Source organism: Peromyscus maniculatus, chromosome 21 (assembly GCF_049852395.1).
Source record: "Peromyscus maniculatus bairdii isolate BWxNUB_F1_BW_parent chromosome 21, HU_Pman_BW_mat_3.1, whole genome shotgun sequence".
Lineage (NCBI taxonomy): Eukaryota > Metazoa > Chordata > Mammalia > Rodentia > Cricetidae > Peromyscus > Peromyscus maniculatus.
Genome location: NC_134872.1, coordinates 61,398,677 through 61,424,493, shown reverse-complemented (window position 1 = coordinate 61,424,493; position 25,817 = coordinate 61,398,677). Strand labels below are relative to the sequence as shown.

At 37.2% G+C, this 25,817-nt stretch overlaps 1 protein-coding gene across 1 annotated transcript in view; it reads left to right on the top strand.

Annotated features, from left to right (window-relative positions):
• Col19a1 (collagen type XIX alpha 1 chain) overlaps positions 1-25,817 on the top strand; it is a 335,394-nt gene that overhangs the window by 44,630 nt on the left and 264,947 nt on the right. The window contains exons 5-7 of the mRNA XM_076557961.1: positions 15,656-15,779; positions 17,865-18,140; positions 23,303-23,383. Coding sequence (XP_076414076.1) covers positions 15,656-15,779; positions 17,865-18,140; positions 23,303-23,383 — 481 coding nt within the window. The remainder of the gene's footprint in view (positions 1-15,655; positions 15,780-17,864; positions 18,141-23,302; positions 23,384-25,817) is intronic.

Below are 25,817 nucleotides of genomic sequence, written 5' to 3'. Positions count from 1 at the left end.
TTCAAATTTGAGTAAAAAGAAATCATTAAAAGTAAGAGAAGTATGCCACTCAATCTGAATTAAAAGATTGCTAAAGTGAATATAAAGATTGTTGTAGTGGCTATCCAAATGTCAGACAAAGTAGACTTTAAGGAAAGGCTATTTTTATGATTTATCATTTTTATAATTTTAATCCACCAAAAGGTGATAGCAATGATCATTATGCATTCACCCAACAACACGGCCCTAAAATACACAAACTCCAACAGATTTGAAGACAGAAATAGGTAATTCAATAAAAAATGTGGAAAACTTCAATACCAAATGTAAAGACTAATGGACCACCACTAGGTAGAAAATTCTCAAAGAAATAGAAAACATGAATCTTTCTGGTGGACATTCCTTCCTGAAATAGAAGAATACACATGCTTCTCAAGTGAGCATGGAACATTGTCCAGAACAGGCTGTAAATATATTTTAAAAATTCAAATATTTCATATTCACATTAAATATGTTTCCAATATAATAGACTCAGATTAGAAAGCAGCAAAAGATAATTCAAATGTAAAAACATGTGCATATTAAATACCTTGCATGTAAATAACCCATGGGTCAAATATACTAAGATTCATCAGTAGGAAACACAATTTTTCAAAATTTACCCACTACAGATAACTCAATGCTTATAAGACCATCTTTGGCATATTCTATGAATTGCATACCACAGCCCGGTTCCTATTGCCCGGGGTCTCTAAAGTGAAATCATGGGTTGAGAGATTATCTCTCTTAGAAATATTGGCAAAAGCACAGAAAATATAGCCAGACATGGAGACCTTGAGGGGAATGGGAATAACAGTCTAGAAAAGGAAACTGTCTGAGTGAGGAAAAAGAGACAAAGAGACACACAAAACAAGGAAGCAGTGAAGACAAGCTCCTCCCACCCTCCCTATACACTTGGTATTTGCTCTGGAAGCAAAGCTGGTGAAAGACTATGAGACCTAAGCACCGTTCTCCTTGAGTGTACCTATGAACCCCACAGCAGGAGAGACTGTATCCTGTAGATGTAACCAATCGTCTTATTAAAATAAGAAACACAGAGCCAAGGTAAAAGAGAAAAGCCGAGAGGTCAGAGCTCAGAGATAAAATCTTACCTCCTGCAGTGCTCCTAGCTTCCCCGAGAGAGGGAGGTACTTCCTGTGTCTCTGTTTAAATAATCTTTCTGTTCTGCCTTCTCATTGGTTGTAAACCCAACCACATGACTGCCTCATCACTGCCTGTAAGTACCGCCCTCCAGGTCTTAAAGGCGTATGTCTCCAATACTGGCTGTATCCCTGAACACACAGAAATTTACCTAGCTCTTCTAACCACCATGCTCTTGCTATGGCTCTAATAGCTCTGACCCCAGGGCAACTTTATTTATTAACATAAAATTAAAATCGCATTTCAGTACAAATAAAATATCACCACATTTCCCCTTTTCTATTTTAATAAAAAGAAAAAAGGCAAAAGGTTATAACTAACAAAAGAAAAACTATATACAAAAGTACAATAACTATATATAATATATACAAGTAACAAATACCTAAACGATGTCTAGTCCATTTGTATTTGACAAATCAGAGAAAATAATTCCCTTATCTATCCTATTTTAGTAAGTTCAAAATGTATCTAATTTGCTTTCTATCCTAATTAATCTTCAACTATAACTAACTAATCTTCAACTCCCTCAGAGACCCAAGAAGGAAATAATATTAGCTAACAAAAATAAAAACAAGAAGTGCACAAAAGCAGCTTCCAAAAATTTTGTGAGTTGACAGAAACAGCCAGCTGCCTGGACAGTCACCTGAGGTTTCTCCACAGTGTTGGGGCATCATCTTCAGCCTATAGGCTTATCGTATCTGACAGACTCATTTGTGAAGTAGGTTGTACACAAGGTCAACAGTTCAACCTCACATTGGGTGAGAGCAGTCCATGTACCAGAAACACCTGAATTCCACTAGTGTCATGTCATGATTCAGGATTTTAAATTCTGGAAATTGTTGATGGTTTTTGAATTCAGCTGTCCATTCTTTTTGGCTGTGTATATATGGCTTCATCTAAGCATCCCCTTCTCCACATCCCTCTATTAAATGCCAGTCTACTATTGAGAGGCGTGAGCTTTCAGTTGCTGTTCCATTGCACAACAGAAGCCATCGGCCCACTGCCTGTTCAGCTGCCTTCTAAGAAAAGGGTACTGTACCTTTTCCAGATTGTGAAGGCGACTTCAGGGATGGTGCCATATTGTCCTGGCCTCAGAAGATGCCTTTTGATAAAGCCATAACCACACTTGTTTTGGCAGGAATCAGTAGTCCTTTGTTTCGTGTTCTGTCTGTCCATTTTGTCCTGTTGATTTGAGGATACTTTGTTGTCCAGTGGCTAACTTTTGCCACAATGAAAATTAACTCCATATGCAGTTTCTTCAATGCCCATATTTTCTCTGAAGTAGATTGGTACTGCCAGGAGCCGACATGTCTTAAAAAAGAAAAATTTCTAAGTTATTAAAACATTTTAAATGCCATATTCTGTAGATCTCTGAAGGGTTTGAAGATGACCTGTCTAAAATATATCTGCTCAATTTTTAAAACATATCTAATATGACTACAATTTCTATTGTAATGTCTAACTACTAACTTTCATTTCTTTATATCCTAATAGTTGGTAATAATGTAAAGTATTTAAAACTAGTAATTGTCTTTTTCTTTTCTTTTCTTTCTTTCTTTCTTTCTTTCTTTTTTTTTTTAAAACAAGAACCTTAAATCTAATCTCCTTTGCTTAGCCTTTTTCCTAACCCTTGACAACTTGTAACCTACCCCCCTAAATAATGAAAATTATCCCAGACCCAAAACCCATTAAAAGAACCAAAAAAAAACCACCCGCCCCACACCACCTCTTTGGGAATGTGGGCGTCATTCTTAAAATTGCTTCCTGCTGGGTATGGGCGAAGTTATCTTTATCCTGAAAGAAAAATTTTAGGTTAATTGTCAAATTCTAGGAAAGGTAACTATATCCTTCATTATTATCCAGTCCATGTGTATTGCCAAAGTTCAGGGTTTATCTCAAGTCCTTATTTAAGTAGTCTTTGAGACTGGATCATCTCAGCTAGTCATTTCAAAATTGCTCTGAGCACCTTGTAGTTCAAAGCTGATCTGTAGATGATGTTTGTCAGTTCAGTGATATTATTATTGTCCACGTGGAATTGTTGTTGTTGTTGTGGGGCTCCATTTTCTTCCTGGAGACTTCAGTTGATGTTAGGCCTGGCCATGATTTCCTGCAGAAAACTGATAAGAGACTCGAACACAAAGACATATATATGCAGCTAATTGAAGCCGTTTTTCTAGAATTAGTTAGTACTCTATATGACCATTCCTATCTTAACAAAGTTTAAAATGTATATGTATCTATTAATCTTGTAAATTTTGATATAAAATTTATACTTTAAGAAAAGTTTAAAGAATCAGAATAGAATCAAAGAGTTGAGATTAGTAATAGAATAGTCCCTTAATTAATTTGGCTTTTGTCCTGTCCCATAGCAGAAAATGGCTCTTTCTGGCATGATACAGGGAGTTTGCATTTTCCTTTTAACAACATGCTTGAGTTTAAAGAAGGAGAGAGCCATTCTCCAACTCCAAAGTCAGCTTTAAATTTTAATTGAACTGGGACTATTAGAAAACCAATAGTGTTAAATCTTTAGAGAAAAGCAGAAACAAACATTTAAGAAGACATAAATTTTTTTTAGATTATATATACCCATACGCCATTTCACTTTGTTTCCTGGGATAGATGATTTGTCCCTTTTCTTCAGTTGTCTCATTTGTCTTGTGTTCTTCAGATTCCTTAACCTTCATTCTCCTAAAAGACAAAAACAAAAACCTTCCCCCAAGACTAATTTTGGGGATGTTCCTTTTTGGCAAGTTATTATCTGATTAAATGAAAAGACATGTGTTATAGGTACAAGTTAGTTTAAATTGGATGTTCATGCTTGTTGATGAACTATCACCTCCTCTAATTAAGAGGTTTCTCTTGTTCAAATCGAACCTTTATCAATTTTGATGGTACCCACAGCTTATCTTCTCCTGTAGAAACAAAAGCAAAACCTCATCCCCAACGTAATACATACCCTGGCTTCCATTCTGAGGTCAGCACATCCTTAAAGTATATAGGCTGATTTAATTCTGTAGTTTTTTCTATTACCCAATGTCTCTCTGCAGCTGTTGTTCCTTTCTCATTGGCATTCAGAAAATTCAAAGTTAATAGAGCATTATGCAGTCTATTTCTGGGGGTTTTTGTTACTCCTTTCTGTTTATTTGGCATATCCTTTAGAGTTCTGTTTGACCTTTCTATAACTGCTTGACCTGTAGGATTATGTGGTATACCTGTAATATGCTTTATATTGTAATAAGCAAAAAACTGTTTCATTTTAACAGAGACATATGATGGAGCATTGTCAGTTTTGATTTGTGCAGGTATACCCATGATGGCCATAACTTCTAGCAAATGAGTGATTACGAATCAGCTTTTTCAGAACTCAAAGCAGTTGCCCATTGAAAACCTGAATAAGTATCAATGGTGTGGTGTACATATTTCAATTTTCCAAATTCTGCAAAGTGAAACACATCCATCTGCCAAATTTCATTCCTCTGAGTACCCTTTGGGTTACATCCTGCTGGTAATGGCATTTGATTATAGAAAGAACAAGTAGGACATTTCTTTACTATTTCTTTGGCTTGTTGCCAGGTTATGGAAAAATCCTTTTTTAAACCTTTACTATTGACGTGATGTTTTTTATGAAAGTCTGAGGCCTCCAGCACATTTCCTATCAATAATTTATCAATCTCATCATTGCCTTGTGCTAAAGGGCCTGGCAGACCAGTATGAGATCGGATGTGAGTTATATATAAAGGATGACTCCTTTTCCTGATTGTATCTTGTAATTGAATAAATAGTGAAGTTAATTCTGAAGCATCAGGGATAAATTCTGCAGTCTCAATATGTAACACCACTCTTTCAGCATACTGAGAGACAGTTACTATGTTGAGAGGTTCTGAAAAATCCATTAATACCAACAGAATAGCATACAATTCTGATTTTTGCACTGAATTATAAGGACTTTGTACCACTTTACTTAAATTTTCTGATTTGTAACCTGCCTTTCCTTGTTTGTTGGCATCTGTATAAAATGTACAAACTCCAGATATGGGTTTTTGCCGTACAATTCGAGGCAAGATCCAATCAGCTCTCTTTATAAAATCAATTCTGTTGCTTTTGGGATATTTGCTGTTAATTTCTCCCAAAAAATTACTGCAAGCTCTTTGCCAAGGTTCACTTTCTGTCCATAATTTTTCAATGTCCTCCTTAGTTAAAGGTACGACAATTTCTGCTGGGTCTATTCCTGCTAATTGACGAAGTCTCAATTTTCCTTTCCAAATCAAGTCAGAGATTTTTTCCCCATAAGTTTTTAATTTTTTATTTGGTTTATTTGGTAAAAATATCCATTCCAATATAATATCTTCCCTCTGCATTAATATTCCAGTAGGGGAATGCCTAGAAGGTAAAATAACCAAAATGCAATCCAGCTTTGGATCAATACGATCCACGTGCCCTTCATGTACTTTCTTTTCTACCAAGGCCAATTCTTTCTCAGCTTCAGGTGATAATTCTCTTGGACTATTTAAGTCCTTGTCACCTTCTAAGGTTTTGAACAAATTAGTCAGTTCATCATTTTTTACCCCAACAATAGTTCGTAGATGAGAAATATCTCCAAATAATCTTTGAAAGTCATTAAGAGTCTGTAGTCTATCTCTCCTAATTTGCACCTTTTGGGGTCTAATTTTTTGTAGCTCTATTTTATATCCTAAATAATTAATAGAATCTCCTCTTTGTATTTTTTCAGGAGCAATTTGTAATCCCCAGCAAGGCAAAATTTTCTTTACTTCTTCAAACATTCTTTCTAAAGTATCTGCATTTGAGTCAGCTAGTAAAATATCATCCATATAATGATAAATTATAGATTTAGGAAATTTTTTACGTATCACTTCCAATGGCTGTTGTACAAAATATTGGCACAGAGTTGGGCTATTTAACATTCCCTGTGGGAGGACCCTCCATTGAAATCTTTTAACCGGTTGAGAATTATTATAAGTAGGCACTGTGAAAGCAAATCTTTCTTTGTCTTTTTCTTGTAAGGGTATTGAAAAGAAACAGTCTTTTAAATCAATAACTATGAGAGGCCATCCTTTTGGTAACAGAGTAGGCAAAGGAATTCCAGATTGTAGAGAGCCCATCGGCTGAATTACTTTGTTAATTGCTCTAAGGTCTGTTACCATTCTCCATTTACCAGATTTCTTTTTAATAACAAATACAGGAGAATTCCAAGGGCTGGTTGACTGTTCAATATGCTGAGCATTTAACTGTTCTTCTACCAGCTCTTCTAAAGCCTGGAGTTTCTCTGTTGTTAAAGGCCATTGCTGAACCCATACAGGCTTGTCTGTTAACCATTTTAAAGGTAGAGCTGTTGGTATTTTTGGAGGATTATCAGTTGTTGTGCCCTGTTCCTGTATAATATGGATGGCTGGTGACCACTCAAAATAATGCCTTCTAATATTTCTCTCAGAAACATGTGCTAGTTTATGATTTGTTTCTGAGATTGGAGGGATTTTAATCTGAGTATTCCATTGTTGCAACAAGTCTCGACCCCACAGGTTCATAGCTATGTTAGCGACATATGGTTTTAATTTTCCTCTCTGTCCTTCTGGACCTATACATTCCAGCCATCTTGCACTCTGTTTCACTCCAGATAATGTCCCAATTCCTAACAGTTGAACGTTTACCTCTTGAAGAGGCCAAGCTGGATGCCAAAATTCTGGTGCAATTATGGTAATGTCCGCACCTGTGTCTACCAGACCAGACAACAAAACACCATTTATTTTTATCGTTAATTTTGGTCTCTGTTCATTAATAGAAGTTTGCCAAAAAATTTTCTTTATGTTTTCTCCTGAATTTTCTATTCTCTCTTTTTCATCATCCTGACCAACATGATTTATTCCAATAGTCATTTGGTTATTTAATCGCTCAGAGCAGGGATTTCCTCTACAGCTGCAGGAAAGGTTTGAACTGGTTTTGCTATGGGGGCCTGCATGAGGCCCCTCTGGGAGTTTCCCGAAAACTGAGGCAAAGGATTACCCTGTCTGTCCTTTGTTGATCTACATTCATTGGTCCAGTGTTTTCCCTTACCACACCTTCTGCATACTCCAGAAGGAAGGGGCATTCTGTTGCCATTGTTCCTTGAAGAAACATTGCTTCTAGGAATGACCTGTTTACAGTCTCTTTTAAAATGTCCTTGCTTTCCACACCCAAAACATCTAACACTCCTCAAACCTTTTGAAATTACTTCTCCTACCCACGTATCATCATGCTCATCAGCCTCAACATTAATTGTTTCTCTAATCCAATCTTCCAAAGGTGCAGATCTTGCCCTTAACGGCCTGATTATTCTTTTGCATGCTGCATTCGCATTCTCAAATGCCAAAGCTTCAATTATTGCCTTACTAGCTTCTGATCCTGAGACCATTCTGTTTACTGCTGAAGCCAGTCTTTCTAAAAAATCTGTGAAAGATTCTTTTGGGCCTTGCATAACCTTTGTGAATGACTCAGGTTTTTTTCCTGGTTCATCAACTCTGTCCCATGCATTCAAGGCTGCCATTCGACATAAAATTATGGTTTGAACATCATATAAACATTGTGTTTGTATTGAAGCATATTGGCCTTCTCCAATAAGCTGATCCTGACAAACTTGTATTCCTTTATCCCTCCATTGTGTTTCTACGTTTCTAGCTTCATCCTTAAACCACGTTAGAAATTGAATTCTCTGGCTGGGTTCCAGAACAGCTTGTGCAAGGTCCCGCCAGTCCTGTGGTATAATCCTATTATATGTTGACCAAGAGTTTAACATTTGCTTTACATATGGGGAATGCATGCCATAAGATACTATTGCCTCCTTAAACCTTTTAAAATCCATCAGTTCAATTGGAGCCCAGATATTTTGTGTAGCCATTTGATCAGGCATCTGCTGTACGGTTACAGGATAAATTAAGGGTGACTGTGTGAAAACAGGCTTTCTTTCTGTAACCTTATGATCCAAACTTGAACCAACTTCACTGTTAAAATTAACAGGTTTTTCTAAAGCTGTTATCCTGGCACTTAAATCGACTATCTTTTTTTTTTTTTTTTTTTTTTTTTTTGGTTTTTCGAGACAGGGTTTCTCTGTGTAGCTTTGCGCCTTTCCTGGAACTCACTTGGTAGTCCAGGCTGGCCTCGAACTCACAGAGATCCGCCTGGCTCTGCCTCCCAAGTGCTGGGATTAAAGGCGTGCGCCACCACCGCCCGGCTTACGACTATCTTTTTAAATAGTAAAATGAGAATAAGCATGGTGATAAACTGCATAATTCCCATAATACTAATCTTTTCATATAGTTGTTCCATTGTCAGACTGCCTAAAATTTCAAACAAAACCCAATTTTCTTCCAATGTACACAGGAAACCCATTTTTTTTTTTTAATGTGGAAAAAATTTGTCTTTTAAATAGTTTCCTTTATGACTTATCAAATCTGCGTAGAACAGTAGAAATCCGAGCGAATTTCAAAACAGCCACCTAGAGTCCTAGGTGTAAATCCAGAGAGAGAGAGAGAGAGAGAGAGAGAGAGAGAGAGACAGAAACAGAGAGACAAGAGAGAAAGCAAGAGAGAAAGCGAAAGCGAAAGTAAAAGTGAAAGTGAAAGCGAAGGGGTAGCCGGCTAAAGCTTAAAGCCAGCCACTTGTTCCCTCTTGAGCCGAGTCAAGGCTTGGCTTTACAGGCAGGGGCCCTGTTTAGCAGGGCAGGCCTGAGTTGTTTGTAGCACTGGCTTTAAGCAAGCAGCTCACAGTCCGGCCTGAGCCCAAGCAGACCTGGGCCGGGGCTAGGGAGCCGGCTGCTCCGGCTAGGGAGCCGGCCCCAAGCAGTTTTTAATGGATTCTTGTCACGTTGGGCGCCAGATGTAGATGTAACCAATCGTCTTATTAAAATAAGAAACACAGAGCCAAGGTAAAAGAGAAAAGCCGAGAGGTCAGAGCTCAGAGATAAAATCTTACCTCCTGCAGTGCTCCTAGCTTCCCCGAGAGAGGGAGGTACTTCCTGTGTCTCTGTTTAAATAATCTTTCTGTTCTGCCTTCTCATTGGTTGTAAACCCAACCACATGACTGCCTCATCACTGCCTGTAAGTACCGCCCTCCAGGTCTTAAAGGCGTATGTCTCCAATACTGGCTGTATCCCTGAACACACAGAAATTTACCTAGCTCTTCTAACCACCATGCTCTTGCTATGGCTCTAATAGCTCTGACCCCAGGGCAACATTATTTATTAACATAAAATTAAAATCGCATTTCAGTACAAATAAAATATCACCACAGTATCCAGTTCAGATTTCATAGTGTTTTAAAATGTGCCTTTAATAAATGTCTTTGGAGTGGAAATAAAGGTGAGGGTATCACTCACAAAGAGGTTTGCAAATGAGGAGTATTAGAGAAGTAGGTTAAGAGATGATTTTAGTTAGCCCTTATATTTTGGTGAAAGTGGAAAGTAGGAGCCCCAGAAGCATAAAGTATCACCAAGGCCAAGAGATACAGTTGGCAGTGAGCCAGGGTCTGCAACTCTAAGACAAGGTATTTTAAGACATCTTTCACTACACCCTCATGGCTATATTCCTTTCAACAGACCAGTGTGAGAATCTCCAACAGCTATTAGTAAGGGTTTTTGACTAATTTTACTTTCAACACTATATATATATATATATATATATATATATATATATATATATATAATTTTCTATTCATATCATGTAGTTCTGATTTTGACCATCTTAGCATTTCCCTATTCTGAACCAATTTATATTACTTCTGAACGTTTTATATATATATATATATATATAGAGATATAGATATATATATAGATATAGATATAGATATATAGATATATATCTATATCTATCCCCGGAACACTTCTCCAGTCTCAAACCATTTGAAGAAGCAACAAGGGCAGGCTAGGCGCCTTCCTTCTGTCATTTTCCAAGTTTTACAGTGTTCCGTACCAGATGAGAATTCAGCTGACGATTGTGTAATTCCAGGTTTACTAACTGCTGTTCACTGGCTTTGTTTGGCTTGTCCATTATTGATCTGGACAGAATTTATGAAAAGTGTGATTAATTGCCAACATTTAAAACTCTAAACTTTTTAGGTATAACTCTAGACTTTTGGCTTCATTGGAAAAACTGGATGATCTGGCAACACTGACTCTATGTTCCCATATGGTACCAGCTGGCCGAAACTATTTAACAGCTGTCCCTGTAGATGGACTGGGCTGTTGCCTACAGTCCTCACATGTGTCCTCTACATAAGGAAGGACCAGTGTCACTTACTATTATTAACTCATTGCTCCATTTTTCATATAGAAGGATAAGAGGAATTTGGGAAAGTAAATCTCTTATGGATTCACAATTATATAAAAATGGAGGAGGTACATTGAGGGTCAGTCATGAAAAACTTCCAAGTTCAGTTCATGTATTGACTTGCTTACATGTATTATCTACTTCATGCAGGCACTGCTGTAGTTGCTAAGGCCAACCAGGTGAGTGGCTTAGATATAAGCACCCAGGGAGCTTACATTCCAGGCTTCATGGCAAGGATCTGTAGCCATTGTGGTATAAGTCTTGGTTTATATGAACAACAACAACAACAAGAAAATATGCCAGTAGTCTTAAAACCTGCACAAAGAGTGAGAAAGGTGATTGAGAAGAGGGTAGTGGGCTAGCTGATTGTAATAATGTTAGAATTCAGGAGGGAGTGGGTAAGAAGTGAATGGATGGCAAAGATATCGATATATGGAGTGTGCATTTAGTTTGGTGAGTGAATGAGAGGCTACCAGTTGTACAGCCAGGTCAGAGGAATTCTGATTTACAGCAAGAGAAGACATAATTTGCAATGCAAGATTGTAAGACCATTTGAAAATGACACACTAAAGATTTAAAAGGAGGTTTACTCTTGAATATGCAAATATGCCTATAGGATGGGATATTAAACAACAGAAAACATTACAGTACATTCTAGAAGAGAGAAAGCAATTGGGGAATATGTACCTGACTGAACAGTAGCAAGGAACTGGACCTTTAGTGTTGTAGGTGGGAAGTGTTGGTGAGGAGTGGATCTACCTCACCGGATTCCTGAACCATGCATGGTTAAGAGGAATCAGCCTCTCAGGAACCAGTGAGGGGTGTATGTGTAGGTACATGCATGGGTTTGTGAATGGGTGTGCAAACACTCCCGTGTGTGTGTGTGTGTGTGTGTGTGTGTGTGTATGTGTGTGTGTGTGTGTGAGTGTGATGGGCATGTGAGTCTAAAGCCACAAGTTACCAAATTACTACCTTCTTTACTCAACCACAAGGAGGTAAGGGTCTTATTAGCTAAAGATTTTGAGATAGAAATCTTTCAGACTGACCTCAACAGGAGAGTGAAGACAAGAATGAGCCAGGACACCAAAAATAGGGCGAAAGCAAAACTCTACAATGAACACTGAAATTCTTTCATTACCCCCATCACCCCCACACTTGCAAAAGGCTTGTAGTCAGGTGAACATCATTTACCAAGTATAAAATAAAAATATTCTTTTGGGATAAAAGGAAATACACCTGAATAAATAATCACCATACATTAGCATTGGAAGAGCCCTCGGCAAAAACTCCCAACTTATCATGCTGGGCAGTGAGTCATGCCTATTGATTCACCGTGCCAACACAGACAATACTTTTCACATTGAAAGCAAAATAGAATATCAACCATTATTACATGTGATAAGGGAATAACATGGGGCTTTGGATTTCCTTCTATAGTAGTTTTGCTGTAACTACCTTAAAGCTTCCATTTGGAAGTGTATTTGGTGTTGTCTCTTTAATAGTCCCAAAGAGAAATGGCAGGTATCTATGCTTGCTTTCTGTTGTTGTTGTTGTTGTTGTTGTTGTTATGTTTAAGCCAGCAACACTCTTAAAACAATACAGTAATTGTCAATAGTAATTTAGTAAAATTTTACTTGATACTGGAAAAATTCCAGAAGACACAATATCCCATTACAAGGACTTATTTTGAGGGAATTGATCTAAAAAAAATGTTGTTTTCTAATCACTTAATTAAAGGGATATAATGATGTAGTTGTGATAATGTCTGTTTCTTCTTTTACTAAACCCTCAACAAAGAAAGTAAACCTAGATTATATGTAAGTGAATTTATCTATTTTTAAGATTCATTTATTATATTTTAATTTTATGTCTCTGAGTGTTGGACGGGATGTATGTAGTATGTGCACTATGTGTATACAGTGCCCATGGAGGCCAGAAGAAGACATTTGATCTCCTAGAACTGGAGTTACAGACAATCGTGAACTTCCATGTCTGTGCTGAGGATCAAACCTGAGTTCTCTGCAAGAGCAAAAAATGCTTCTAAGTGCTGAGCCATCTCTCCAGCCCTAGATAGATGCATTCATAGAAATGCAGATGCTTTTAGTAATTTGAATATATTCAAATTGAAGGATGTTTTTTATTCACCCGTTTACCTCATATCATGGCTCAGCAGCATAGTGCACCCCAGATCTGACTTCCTCTCATGGTCATGTGACTGATGGAGCCCTGTGGCTTCCTGCTTCTCTCCAGCATCACAAACGAATATAGTGCATCACTTATCTGGACCCAGAAAAGATCAAAGTGGAAAATTCAACTGTGTTCAACTGCTTTCTACTGCTGTGATAAGCATCATAACCAAAAGCAAAGTGGGGAAGAAAGGGTTTATTTCAGTTTTCAGGTGCTGGTCAGTCTAAAATCAGGGAAGCCAAGGCAGGGACTCAAGGCAAGAGAATATAGATAGCAGTAACCATGGAGAAATGCTGCATACTGGCTTGCTCTTAGGCTCACATTCAGCTACCTTTTCTCTTTCAGTTCAAGCCAATCTGCTGAAGGATGGCACCATCCACGGGTGAACCTTCCTGTATAAATTAGTAATTAAGAAAATGTCCCATAGACTTGCTCACAGATTAATGGGATGGAAGCAATTCCTCATCTGATGTTCCATTTTCCCAGATATAACAAGTTAACAACCAATATTAGTAAACAAACCAGTTTGTCCCAAAGAACTACAGTTTTGAACCATGAATTTTAAATCATTATAACTAGGCTCAAATATATCTTCATTAAGTAAAAGATGAACCATTGTAGTCAGCACATTTTTGCCAATGAGAAATGAATTTTCTTGTTTCTTGGCATGGAAATCCACGCTTCAGGATTTGATGGACTCTTGGAAAGCATTTCTTCATCCTGTTGATTGTGGAAGTGTTTTTCTTGCAAAAGTTGCTGAAATGCTTGAAGAAATAGCAGTTGGTTGGCAAGAGGTCAGGTGAATATCACAGATGAGGCAGAACTTGATAGTGCAATTTGTTGAACTTTGAAAATGTTGACTGTGCAATGTGCAGTCAAGCATAGTTTTGAATTGTGCCCTTTCTGATGAGATATGGTGGCTGCAAACATTGCTGATTTTGGCGCCCGTCATCAGTTTGTTGAGCATACTTCTCATAGGTAACAATTTCTCTAGAATTCAAAAGTTTTAGTGGATGAAACTGGAGAAGACTACCAGTGACTATAACATATTTTTTTTTTTTTTTTTTGGTGCCGTTTGGCTTTGGAAAGTGCTTTGGTGCTCTTCACAAAGCATCATCACTGGTTGTTGTATACAATCTTCTTTTGGTTCCACATCACAGTCTGATTGAGAAATGGGTATTTGTTGTTGTTGTTGTGTAGATTAGTGCAAGATGACAGTTCAAGGGGACTTTTAAATTACTACACATCTATTTATTGAGCTCTTCTGCCTTTCCAATTTGATCAAATGTTGAGAGAACACTGAATTAGATCCACTTTGCATTCTTTGTTAACTTCTCATGTACTTGTAAGAGCAGCTTAGAATGCTTGCTGTCAACTGGTTTTCACCAACTCCTGATATCTCTTCACTAAGCTCCTCATCCTCAAGGCTCATCTTTTCTTGCAAAACTTCTCGTACCACTGTGTTAGAAGTTCCTGTGTCAAATGCATTGCTTACATTGCAAATGTAAGTTGTCATCACAGCTTTATGACCCATTTTGAATATGAAAAAAAATCACCTGCATTTCCTTTTTGTCTAATATTATTCCCAAACTATAAAATAGACAGGGAATAAGGATCATTAGCAAAAAAAAGTAAAGTAGGAAGTGCACATTAAATGATATAGAACATATTGTATATATTTAAAAATATATTCACATAATAGATAATATTTTAGCAATATAAGAGTTTCAATTAGTTTCTTACCAACCTATATTACTGCTTCCCCTTAATGTCTATCACCTTACCACTATCATGAAGTCAAAACTCTGTCAGGCTGGCAGCTTAGTATGTCTGTCTCTAGATGCACACATACATATATATGTGTACATATAAATAGATCTATAGGTACATATGTGAGCATTCTATTTAACCAAGTAAGTAAATTAAAACCTTAAGCAAGCACATCTTTTTCATATTTTCTTTGTAAATTCCCTACCACATGTGATTCTGTGTCTAACACAAAGAAAAAAAGGAAAGCTTCAGTGTTCTCCATAACAGTCTGGTTGTCAGTGTCTCAATTATCACTTCTGGCAGAGCTGAGAATAATATTCAAAGTTAGTAGTTACAAATTAAGTGCATAGTGCTTTATTTATGTATGACAACTTCAAGTTTGTTTGTCTTTAAGGGACATGATTTCTTACTTGAAAACAAAAGAAAAGAAAAGCAGTATTACCATAGTGCAGAATTCTCACATCCAATGAAAAGAAATGAACATGTTAGTCATTGTCTAATCAAAATTAAACTCAGAATATGTGGATATGTATACTGTGAATTTTTTGTTTCCTTGTGTTTTTTTTACCAAGACCAGTATTTTGAACTTGAGATTGAGGTAAAAGGATATGGAGACATGTTTTGGCTTCTACCATCTAGAAAGATTAATTTTTCTAAGGGAATGAAAATAAAGCTAAATCTCATTTAATTTAGTGTCATTATAACTTACCAGGAAATCAATATTAGGAACTCATCTTCAAGAGTTGAATATGGTAAAATTTCTTCAAAAAATATTCATTGGTTTATAATCAATGTTTTTTAGAATTATCTCTATTCTTCTCAACCAAAAACCACCAAGGAAGACTACTGTCATTTTGATAAATCACTGCTGTTCATCCAAATGCAGTGAATTCTGAGCTTGTATGTTAGACATCACTTTAGATAAGAGAGCAACATATTACCGTAGCCAACCCACTCATTTACATATCCCAATCTTTAATGACACCATATGACTACAAAAAAAGGAGAAAATGAAAATAAAAATTACGTAGGAATGCCGACGTGACTGCTTCTATATTTCTAACACCTAAAAAAAATGAATAATGAATTATAAACTCATTGAGAGTAGCTATGACTGAGAGATCACATTTCACAGAGTTTATATTTGGATTTCTTCCCTGGCCACATCAGTCTCCCCACAATAATTGTCTGTTTTCTTCCCATAGCAAGGTATTTCCCAAAGGTCTTCCTGAGGAGTACTCTGTAGCGGTCACATTTCGGGTACGAAGAAGCACCAAGAAGGAACGGTGGTTTTTATGGCAGATTTTAAACCAGGAGCATATGCCACAGGTAAGATGCCAATTCGTTTGATTAGGTCAGGTGGTTCTTGTGCTGTGTACCCAAATCTGGGAATAGATATAGTTAGTACTCAAATCCTGTGTTGTTTAGAGGAATCATCTATAGAGAAATGCAAGCATTATAAGTAGGATAGCCTTGATCATATCAGTGATCTGAGAATCTAGTGGATGAGAGGTTTGTGTTTTGTTTTGTCTTAAAGATTTATTTTTTTATTTTTATGTACATGTTTTCCTGTATGTATGTATGTATGTGTGTATGTATGTATACCATGTGCTTACCTGATGAGCAGAGGGGTCATAAGAGAGCTCAGGATCACCAGGAACTGGAGTTATAAACAATTTTGTGCCACCAAGTGGGTGTTGAGAATTAAATCCAGGATTCTGCAAGAGCAGCTGGTGCTCTGAACCACTGAGCCACACCTCCAACCCTGTTTTTATTTTAACTTAAGGATTCATATTTTATCTGAAGACCATGGGACTGCGTTCCTTTAACAGGTGCTTATTGGCTTTGCCCCATTGTTAACTACACTTCCTCTCATCACTAATACCATATATTAGTCTGATACTTACATATTTGTTTTATCAATAAAAGCAAATATGGACCTTGTGCTTTGTGCCAAGAAGGGATAAGAAGAAGACATTTGGGGCTGGGGAGATAGCTCGTTGGGGAAAGTGGTTGTCATGCAAAAATGAGGAGTAGAGTTCAGATCCCCACCACCCACATAAATGGCAGGTGGAGGTGGGGGTTCACCTGTAAGTTCAGCATTCACCAGGTGGGAGATGGGATACCCAGAGCAAGTTAGCTAGCAAGACTAGTCAAGTCAGTGAGTACTCGGTTCAAGGGAGAGGCCTGGCCTCAATACAGAAAGTGGAGGGCACTTGAAAAAGGCACCTCGTGTCAGCTTTTGTCTTCCATTGGGCACATGTGTGCATCATACTTACACACACACACACACACACACACACACACACACACTTCACATATAGGAACACATATACCCAAGCATACCACATACACATACCCATGCCAAAAGAAAATAGATTTTTAAAAATCAGAATTCATGTTCTTATGGAGTAGAAATTCTATAATAGGAGAACTTATATAGCAGTTATATAAGGGGAGGGAATATATATTTATATAGAGAGAGGGAAGTGTGATGGGAGGTATCTGAGCATAGGAAGGAGAGTAGAGAAGCTGGCAGACCTTGTGGAAATGGTGGTAGAGCTGGAGTGGTGATGCAAGCACCCCACAGACCTCAGGATTGCTTGTTAACATCACACATTTGGTTCACATCTATACATCACCATTGAATGCCTTTAGCTTTGGTTTACATCTACACATCACCATTGAATGCCTTTAGGTTTGGTTCACATTTACACATCACCATTGAATGCTTTAGCTTTGGTTCACATTTACACATCACCATTGAATGCCTTTAGCTTTGGTTGGTCTTCTCACTGTTAATAAAGGTCACAATTTTATGATAGGATGATCATTTGAACTGAAAGAACATGTCATCTATACAATATCTTCTCTTTGCCATGAAAATTATTAAAGGTTTAAAGGGTCCGTGTCAGTTTCCACATAAAAAGAAATGCATATATTGTTTTTCTTCTTAAGTTAGGAACTCCATTGTCTATATACTCATAGAATACTAACATATATAAATATTTTTAGGTATGTGATTACTATTATTCACAAGTATAATTTAAAACCATAACGTTTCTACTTCATAAAATTACACCTTTATGAATACATAACACAATTATATAGCTATGATTGCATTTATAAATGTAAAATACATTTACATTTGTGTACACATACACTCCTTATATGTTCTTTTGTGAAGGAGCAGATTACACAGCATGCTTCACACTAACACACTTGAACAAGGTCCTTGATCTTCTGTATCCACCAGTGCAGTGGGCAGAGGTACTGGCTCACGTTTAGCCAGCTCCTTGGTTATGTATGCCGTTGTACACGTGGCGCTTTTATTTGAGTGCTTTACTAATTCTGGACATTTAGTTTTAAGCCATCTAAAGATACTCTGCTTATCTTTCTTATTTTTTTTTTCAGATTTCTATAGTGATTGACGGCACAAAGAAGGTGGTAGAATTTATGTTCCGAGGTGCTGAGGGAGATCTGTTGAACTATGTTTTTAAGAATCGAGAACTCCGTCCTCTCTTCGATCGTCAGTGGCATAAACTTGGCATTGGTGTGGAATCCCGCGTCCTTTCTCTCTACATGGACTGTAATTTAATCGCAAGTCGGCACACAGAAGAAAAGGACTCTGTGGATTTTCATGGAAAGACCGTTATTGCTGCGCGAGCTTCCGATGGCAAACCCGTGGATGTAAGTTGTAACAGTGATGCTAATAGGGAGCTTCAACATCCCGAAGTTCAAGCCAAATCTCTTATTAAGAGTGGCTTCCAGGGGCCAGGCATGCGGCTCCTTAGGGAGAGAGAGCTTGCATAGACTGCATGGCACATGGGGTTTGATCTCCAGCACTACATAAATTAGGCATGGTGGTTCATGCTGTGTGCAGCCAACCCTAGAACTAGAAAGGTATAGCAAGAGGATTAGCAGTTCAGTTCATGATCATTCTTAGCCACATTGTGAGTATAATGTCAGCTGGACTATATAAGACCTAGTAGAAGGAAGGAAGGAAGGAAGGGAGGGAGGAAGGCAGGAAGGAAGGAAAAGAGGGAGGGAGAGAGGGAGAGAGGGAGGGAGGGAAGGAGGGAGGGAGAGAGGGGAGGAGGGAGGGAGGGGGAGGGAGGGAGAGAGGGGGAGGGAAGGAGGGGGAGGGAGAGAGAGAGAGAGAGATAGACAGGAGGAGAAAGGAACAAAGGAACTCATTTCTTCCTTTAATGATTATACACACAAAAGACCTCTCTCTCATCAATGTTTATAATGTCACTAGATATATGAAGACTATTTATTTCCAACTCTATTTTCACACATAATTATATTTTCAACTGCATTTTTCAGTCAGCAAATTTAAAATAATTGGATTGTGCTTTTAAAAACTAAGAATATTAAGAGTAACTTTTAGTAAAACAATGAAAATAGGACACAAAGAAAGTATAAACTTGGCCAAACCTTTATGTTTTAAATAAAAAGATTAGAAAAAGACAAACTTTAAGTGGTTCCAGACTATCTGGTGTTTTCACTCAAGAACAATAGGCAATTCATTCAAGCAATTCTGCATTTTCCACAACTCATACTGTCTTTTTAGAGTTCCTTTGGACAGAAATACAGTTAGTAAATCTATCAGTGGGTGATTTGGATGAGGAGACAGCTAGAAAAACTCAGATGAAAGGTCCTTTAAAAATTACATTTTGAAGCTAAAATGATATAGATTTACTGTTGATTTTCTTGCAAAATAACTCCTGTAATCTTTAAGGAGTAAGATCTGACTAAATTTAATAGGAAATATTTTCTTATAGGTAAAATGATAAGAAAGTCTCCAAAAATCTGAATTCATATTACCAGTAATGAATGCCAAAGCTGTAAACACAAAGTGCTGACAGCGAAATTACATTTCAGAAATAAAGTTTTGAGTAAATATGCATTTGGGAGTGTGTCATTTCTAAAGATCTCTTGGGAAGAAAAAAATGTATAGATGCAGATACATATCCAAGGAAAGATAATTTTTAAAGTGTTTTTCTCTTAGAGATTGTGTGTAAGCAGACCAGAAAGACAAGAATGTCAGGACTTGTGGTCAGGGATGATCAGGAGTATGGGCAGAGCAGAACAGCCTGTCTTGGGGACATGTCAGGGCCACAGGGGACCTTTCTGGCTTGAGTCAGAATCCTAGCTTGGATCTGTTAATTTGTCAGGATCTTTATTTGCAAAATAGATTTAGTGAAGTTGTTTGTTGTAATAGTGTAGGATTTGTGCCATGGTTCCTTATTCATAATCTGTTTTCTATAGGTTAGAATATGGAAGAAAACAGCCCCACACTCTTACACACACAAGCAACAAAACAGAACCAATCAAACAACTCAAAAAACCCCACTGTTCTTTGCTCTCCATATCTCCAAGCTAGCAGTAGTACTAAAATCTGTCAATAAATGGTGGCTGTTACTACTAATATATCATAATCACTGTACAGTGGTACTAGCTGGGTCTTTAAGAAAGCTTGCACAAAGGAGAGATCATGAGGCAGTCAGTCCATTAGCACTGTGACTCATCCTTATAATCTACAGACTAGGGGTTCTTGCAATAGTACTGGAGAATGACATCAGCATTGCATGCACTTATTTTAAGATACAGCATACGTATTTTAGCTGGATACGAATACTTTTATTTTCTTTTACAATTAAAAAATATGTTGTTAAGAGATATTAATACTCAACAAATATGCATGTTACTGCCCATTTAATCACTTGAAAACATGTTTATTTCAAATGTAGTGCTCATTAGATTTAGCTATATTATGTGTATGAGTGTTTTGCTTGCATGTACATATATGCACCATATCCATGCCTGGTGGCTTGGATAGTCTGCAGGAGGCATCAAATGCCCTAGAACTGCAGGTAAAGATGGTTATAAGCTGCCACGTGGGTGTTGGAAACAACCTGTGTCTTCTAAAAGGTCATAAAGTGCTCTTAACTGTTGAGATATCTGATTCAACCCCCAAAGTATAGTCTAATTTTTCTCTTTCTGATGGGTGAATTTGATATTTATTGTCTTTTGGTCAGGTACCTATTGTATTCCTAATAACAGCCACATTAAAACTTTAGCATCTATTTTTTAAGTAGCCTTTGACAGTTTCATACAATGTATTTTGATCATATTGACCACATTCCTCTATTATCCACTTTCCCACTCCATCACATCCTCTTCTAATTTCATGACTTTTTTTTAACCCACTGTATCCATCTGGTGATGCCAGTACATACATGATGTAAAGATGGGTGTAGAGCCATCTATTGAAGCATGGGTGGCCTCTCAGGAACCAGATCCTTGAAAAAAACTAGCTCCCCTTCCTCTAGTACCATCAATGGCCAACAGTTCCTCACACAGTGGTGATGCTTCACCAGGGAGTTAGAGTCCCCATGAGTTCATGTGTGCAGAGGCCCCTCCATGTCTGGGAAACATGTCACAGGACTCCTCCCCACCTCTGGTTCTTACAATCTTTCTGCTACTTCTTTCATGATCATCCCTGAGCCTTGGGAGAAGTTCTATTTAGGTGTCACATTTAGGGAACTCTCCATAGTTACTTATTCTCTTCATTTTGTCCTATCATGATCCTCTTATGAACAACTATCTGCTGCAAAAGGTAGCTGCTTTGATGAGGGTTGAGAACTGCACTCACCCATGAATACAAGTATAAGTATTTGGAATTAAATTTTAACCCTTTAAAATTGATGATCTATCTTTAGTTAAGTAAAGTAATACATATGTAGTGCTGGGCACGGTGTGGCACATGATTGGATTTTAATCCCTGGTGCATATGGGTGGTGTATTTGTGTGTGGTGTATTCGTATGTGGTAAATGCACATGAGAGTGCAGAGTGGTTTACTGTACAGGTACATGTGAGGAAAGAGCAGGATATTAAGTGTATGGGATTCTTTCCCTATCATTCTATGCCCTGAAACAAGATCTCTTGGTGAACCAGAAGCTTCATTTTTCAGGTAGGCTTCCTGGGCAACGAGTCCTCAGAACCATTTATCTCAACCTCTGACAGTAGGACTGTATAAAGACAAACACAACCATGTCAGATTTCTTTCACATGGGAGCTGGGAATTCAAACACAGCAGGTGCTCTTACCACTGAGCCCTCCTACCAGCCTCCACTTACCCATTATTTTAATAACAATGATTGGAATAAACTTCAGTTATAAGCAACATTAGCTCATTATAATCTTCATTCTTTACTTTGCATAATTTGTATGCTATCACCAATATTTCATTAGACTAAGTATTGTACTTAAACTTTTCAAATGAAAATTTATCTCAATAACCTTGTAAAATGCTGCTTAAATATTACTTGCCAAATCTCATCTGTGCATATTTTTTGTGTTACCCACAGACGGGAGGCTACACATGAATCTACAAGTTTTCGGGAATGCCCGATGCTTTCCATGAGCCGATCAATTTTGTTCATCTCAGTATAGTGAACATTCTAACAGCCCTTCTGATTTGGGTTGTGTATGTTGGATGGGGACAAGTTAGAGATTCACAGATAGCCAGATGTCTGTTTTCTATGACCACAGATAAATTCTGACAATGTCATAATTTGGTTTTTCTATACAAAATGGTTATTTATCAACCTCAAAGTAACCTCAAATTAATCTCAAAGTAATGCACAACCAAGATCTGTCACACTGGCAATAAAGAACCATAGAGAAGGGGACAGGAGAAAGGAGTGAAAGAAGGGGGAGATGATTAAATCTGATTCTGCTACATATGCTTATTTGTTAATTATATCCATAAATTCACAACCGTATGCTAACTTCAAAGCTCAGTCAATGCCTGCTGTTATGCAGTATTATTTAATATTTCAGTGGGCTAAAAGTTAAAGAAGCTGATTTAGGCATTTATCATATTGATATTTTATCAACAGTAAGTACTGTTTACCATTTCCTAGACAATTGTTCGGATCTCTCCATTAAAGGTATGGCTATCGTTTTCATGAAGTGTAGTGAACATTCTAACAGCCATCCTGATTTTGGTTGTGTGTGTGGAATGAGGGCAAGGTAGAGATTCACAGATAGTCAGATGTCTGTTTTCTATGACCACTTTTCATCTCTTGTCTAAATGCCAAAAAAAAAAAAAAAAAAGAATCTTCTGCAAATAGAAGAAACTTTCATAAAAAGACTGTGAATCTTTTGTTTCGTGCTGTTGACACAGGATCACTCTGGGTAGTCCAGACTGGTCTGGAACACCACATATAACTCAAGTTAGCCTCTTGCACCAATGTTAGTATTGCAGGCAGGTTCAGCTTTTAAGTCTTGCTCAGGATTGCACTAATATACAATCAATGGGCTTTATGCAGACTTCATTAAACACAGGTAAAAACTAAATATCCTCTTCTTACTTCATTGGATATGGAACATTTACTTCATAGTTCAAACAGGACATTTGGACTGAAAGAGAAAGCCTTTTCCATCTTGTATTCACACCTTTGAGCATGTTCCTGCAAAGTTTTACTTTTAAATGTCACTTTGTACAGTAGTATATTGTAGCACATAGCAATACATCTCTAATTAAATATTTGTCTTTATTGCCTCCTTAATTCAACATTGCATTTTTATTGCTTGAGACAATTAGCTAAGCTTTGCAATTGTTTTCATTAGCTCAGTTCCTGTCTGAAGATCTTCCTGTGTAGCTGACTGGTTCTCAAATAACCCTCAGTCATGAATCATAAATTAAAATTAAACACTATAAATATGTATCTGTCATTTATATGAACTTCCCTTTTCTTTCCATTTAAATTGCGTAGTTCGTAATGGCTACATTCAATTCTCAAAACCAATGATGTGCTTTACTATTGACTCTTCACAGATTGAACTTCACCAACTCATAATCTCGTGCAATGCAAACTTCTTAGCTGAAGAATCGTGTTGTGACATATCTGCTACTAAGGTAGGCTAATTTTCTTAGCATGTGAAACACAAACAAATGCTAGTTATCATTTAATTCATGTTCCATAGATTCTATGTGCAGGGCGCTATGAAGTTCTCAGCTGAATCTGGATGAATGATTTATCCCCAGTAGGGAGCCCTTCTAAGTACATGCCCAAACTTCAACCACCGAGTTGTATACTGAAGTCTGATGATGACCTATTCTCATTTTGGACTCGACATAACTTGAAGAGGACTTACATCTTCCCTGTATACCCTTCACTCTTGTTTCATCTGTGGCCCCAGTGATTGGAGGTGCTGCCCACATTAAAGTCAGATCTTTCCTCCTTAATTGGCCCCACACCTTAAGACCATTCAACCTGTCTCTTTTGTCTAGTTGCTTTGTGACACATTTCATCCCTTTCTTCTTTTCCTTGTCCTTGCCAAGTTCACTTTTACCTTATACCTAGCTTTCACAGCATCATGCGAGCTGCTTTTCTAACACACACTCTTTTCCTTGACAGTATCACCCGAATGAGTCTCTAAATCACTGAATTATATGTTTACTTGTTGTTTTCTTATAGTAAATGTTTGTTATTAACCATTGATCCAGTAGACACTGCACTAAGGAAAAAAACTGACTGACAAGAAGAATGTCCCTGTCTGTCATCTTTTTCTCGAAGTCCTAAGTGATTCCTTTATTGGCAACAAAATATCAACCCAGTGGATTAGTCTCCCATGTTAAATATTCTTGACTTTGCTGTATAGTCATCAATCCCACATCCATGTACTTCATTCCAAGAAAAAAAAAATTCAGCACTTTCTGTGTCTCACTGTAATAGTCGCCCATACCATCACATATTATAAATATGATGATATTTGTTTTTAATTGATTGAAGTATAAATTCAGCAATGGAGAATTTACTTTCAAATTCTTTTACATCTAGCACATTGTTAGCAAAAGACTGTCAAAGCATGTATTAGTTTGTTTTCTTCTGCTCTGATAAAATACCACGACCAAAGGTAGCTTATGGAAGAAAGAGTGTTTTATAGCTTATGGTTCCAAAGTAAGAGTCCATCATGGTGGTGGGGGAGGGTAGGCCTGGCAGCAAGCAGCTAGAGCAGGAAGCTGAGAGATCATCACATCTTCAGCCTCAAACACAAAGCAGAGAGAATGAACAGGAAGTAAGGGAAGGCTATGAACCCTCAAAGCCCTTGACAGTGACATATTTCCTCCAGCAAGGCAGCAGCACCACCTCCTCAAACAGCATCACATCCTGGGGACCAAGTGTTGAACTATCTGAGCCCTTGGGGACCATTTCTCCTTCAAATCACCACACAGCAGAACCTCTTCCTTTGCTCACTTGTCAACTACAAAGTGAAAGGCTGTGAGAAGGGAATAATTCTAAAACACTCACCAAGAGAACATATGAAAAACAAAAGTCCAAGATTCAAAGTTCTGTTTCTTTGAATATTAAATTTCCTCAAATTTCTACACTTGCTAGAAAGTCCATATTAAATTTTAACCAGTAATTTTTAATTCAAAAACTCTTGTAACTTCTCTCATGCAGTTTAAGTAGTAGAATGAAAATCTAGCCAAATAACTCCAAGTCTTTCAAATATTATGTCTTGCTTATATAACTTGGCTGTACAAAGCACATCTCAAACCCAGTTTATAGATCTCATTCCAAGCGAAGTGAAAGTCTGCCAAATATCTTTCTATAAATACCTAAAAAGATAGCTTGAATGCCAATCTACAGACTTGAAATACCAAGGCTGCCTGAACCTATACCTTTAATCATGAAGGTTTTCTTATTCCAAAAGTTTGTTTTTAGTGGTTATGATTGTATTATATTAGGGTTCTTAAAATAACCATTTTCCTCCATTTAAAAGTAATGTTTTGATGTCTTGATATCTGTAAATGTTAATTCTTGACCAATATTCATTGCCTTTTGTTAATATATTACTATAAAAATGGCTTATATATGTATAGTCGAAGAATTGGGTAAAGTAACTTAGTAATTAAAGTCAGATATGACTTCACAATTGTTAACATTTTTGGTTAATTTCACATTGCTAACCTTAAAATTTAATTAAAAAAATAGTGTTTATTAGGATAATTTGGAAATTAGTTTTATAGTTGAAAATAAGTTAGGAATTCACACCTGGTATGTAAAAATAACCAAACACATTATTTTTCATGTTGATGAAATTATTTGTGGTGATGACTTCACCATCCACACTGTAACTAAAAGTAAACAGAAATCTGACACATTTCATGAACACTTAAATGAGATAATTATACAAAAGTCCTTCAAACACAGTTGGTGAACTTTTACTATCAACTGTCTTCTTTGCTTTTTATTTTTGAAAAATGTTTTAAAGGGGGCTAGAGAAATGGCTAAGAGTGCTTGCTGTACAACTTTGTGTCTTGAGTTCAGAACCCACCACTGGAG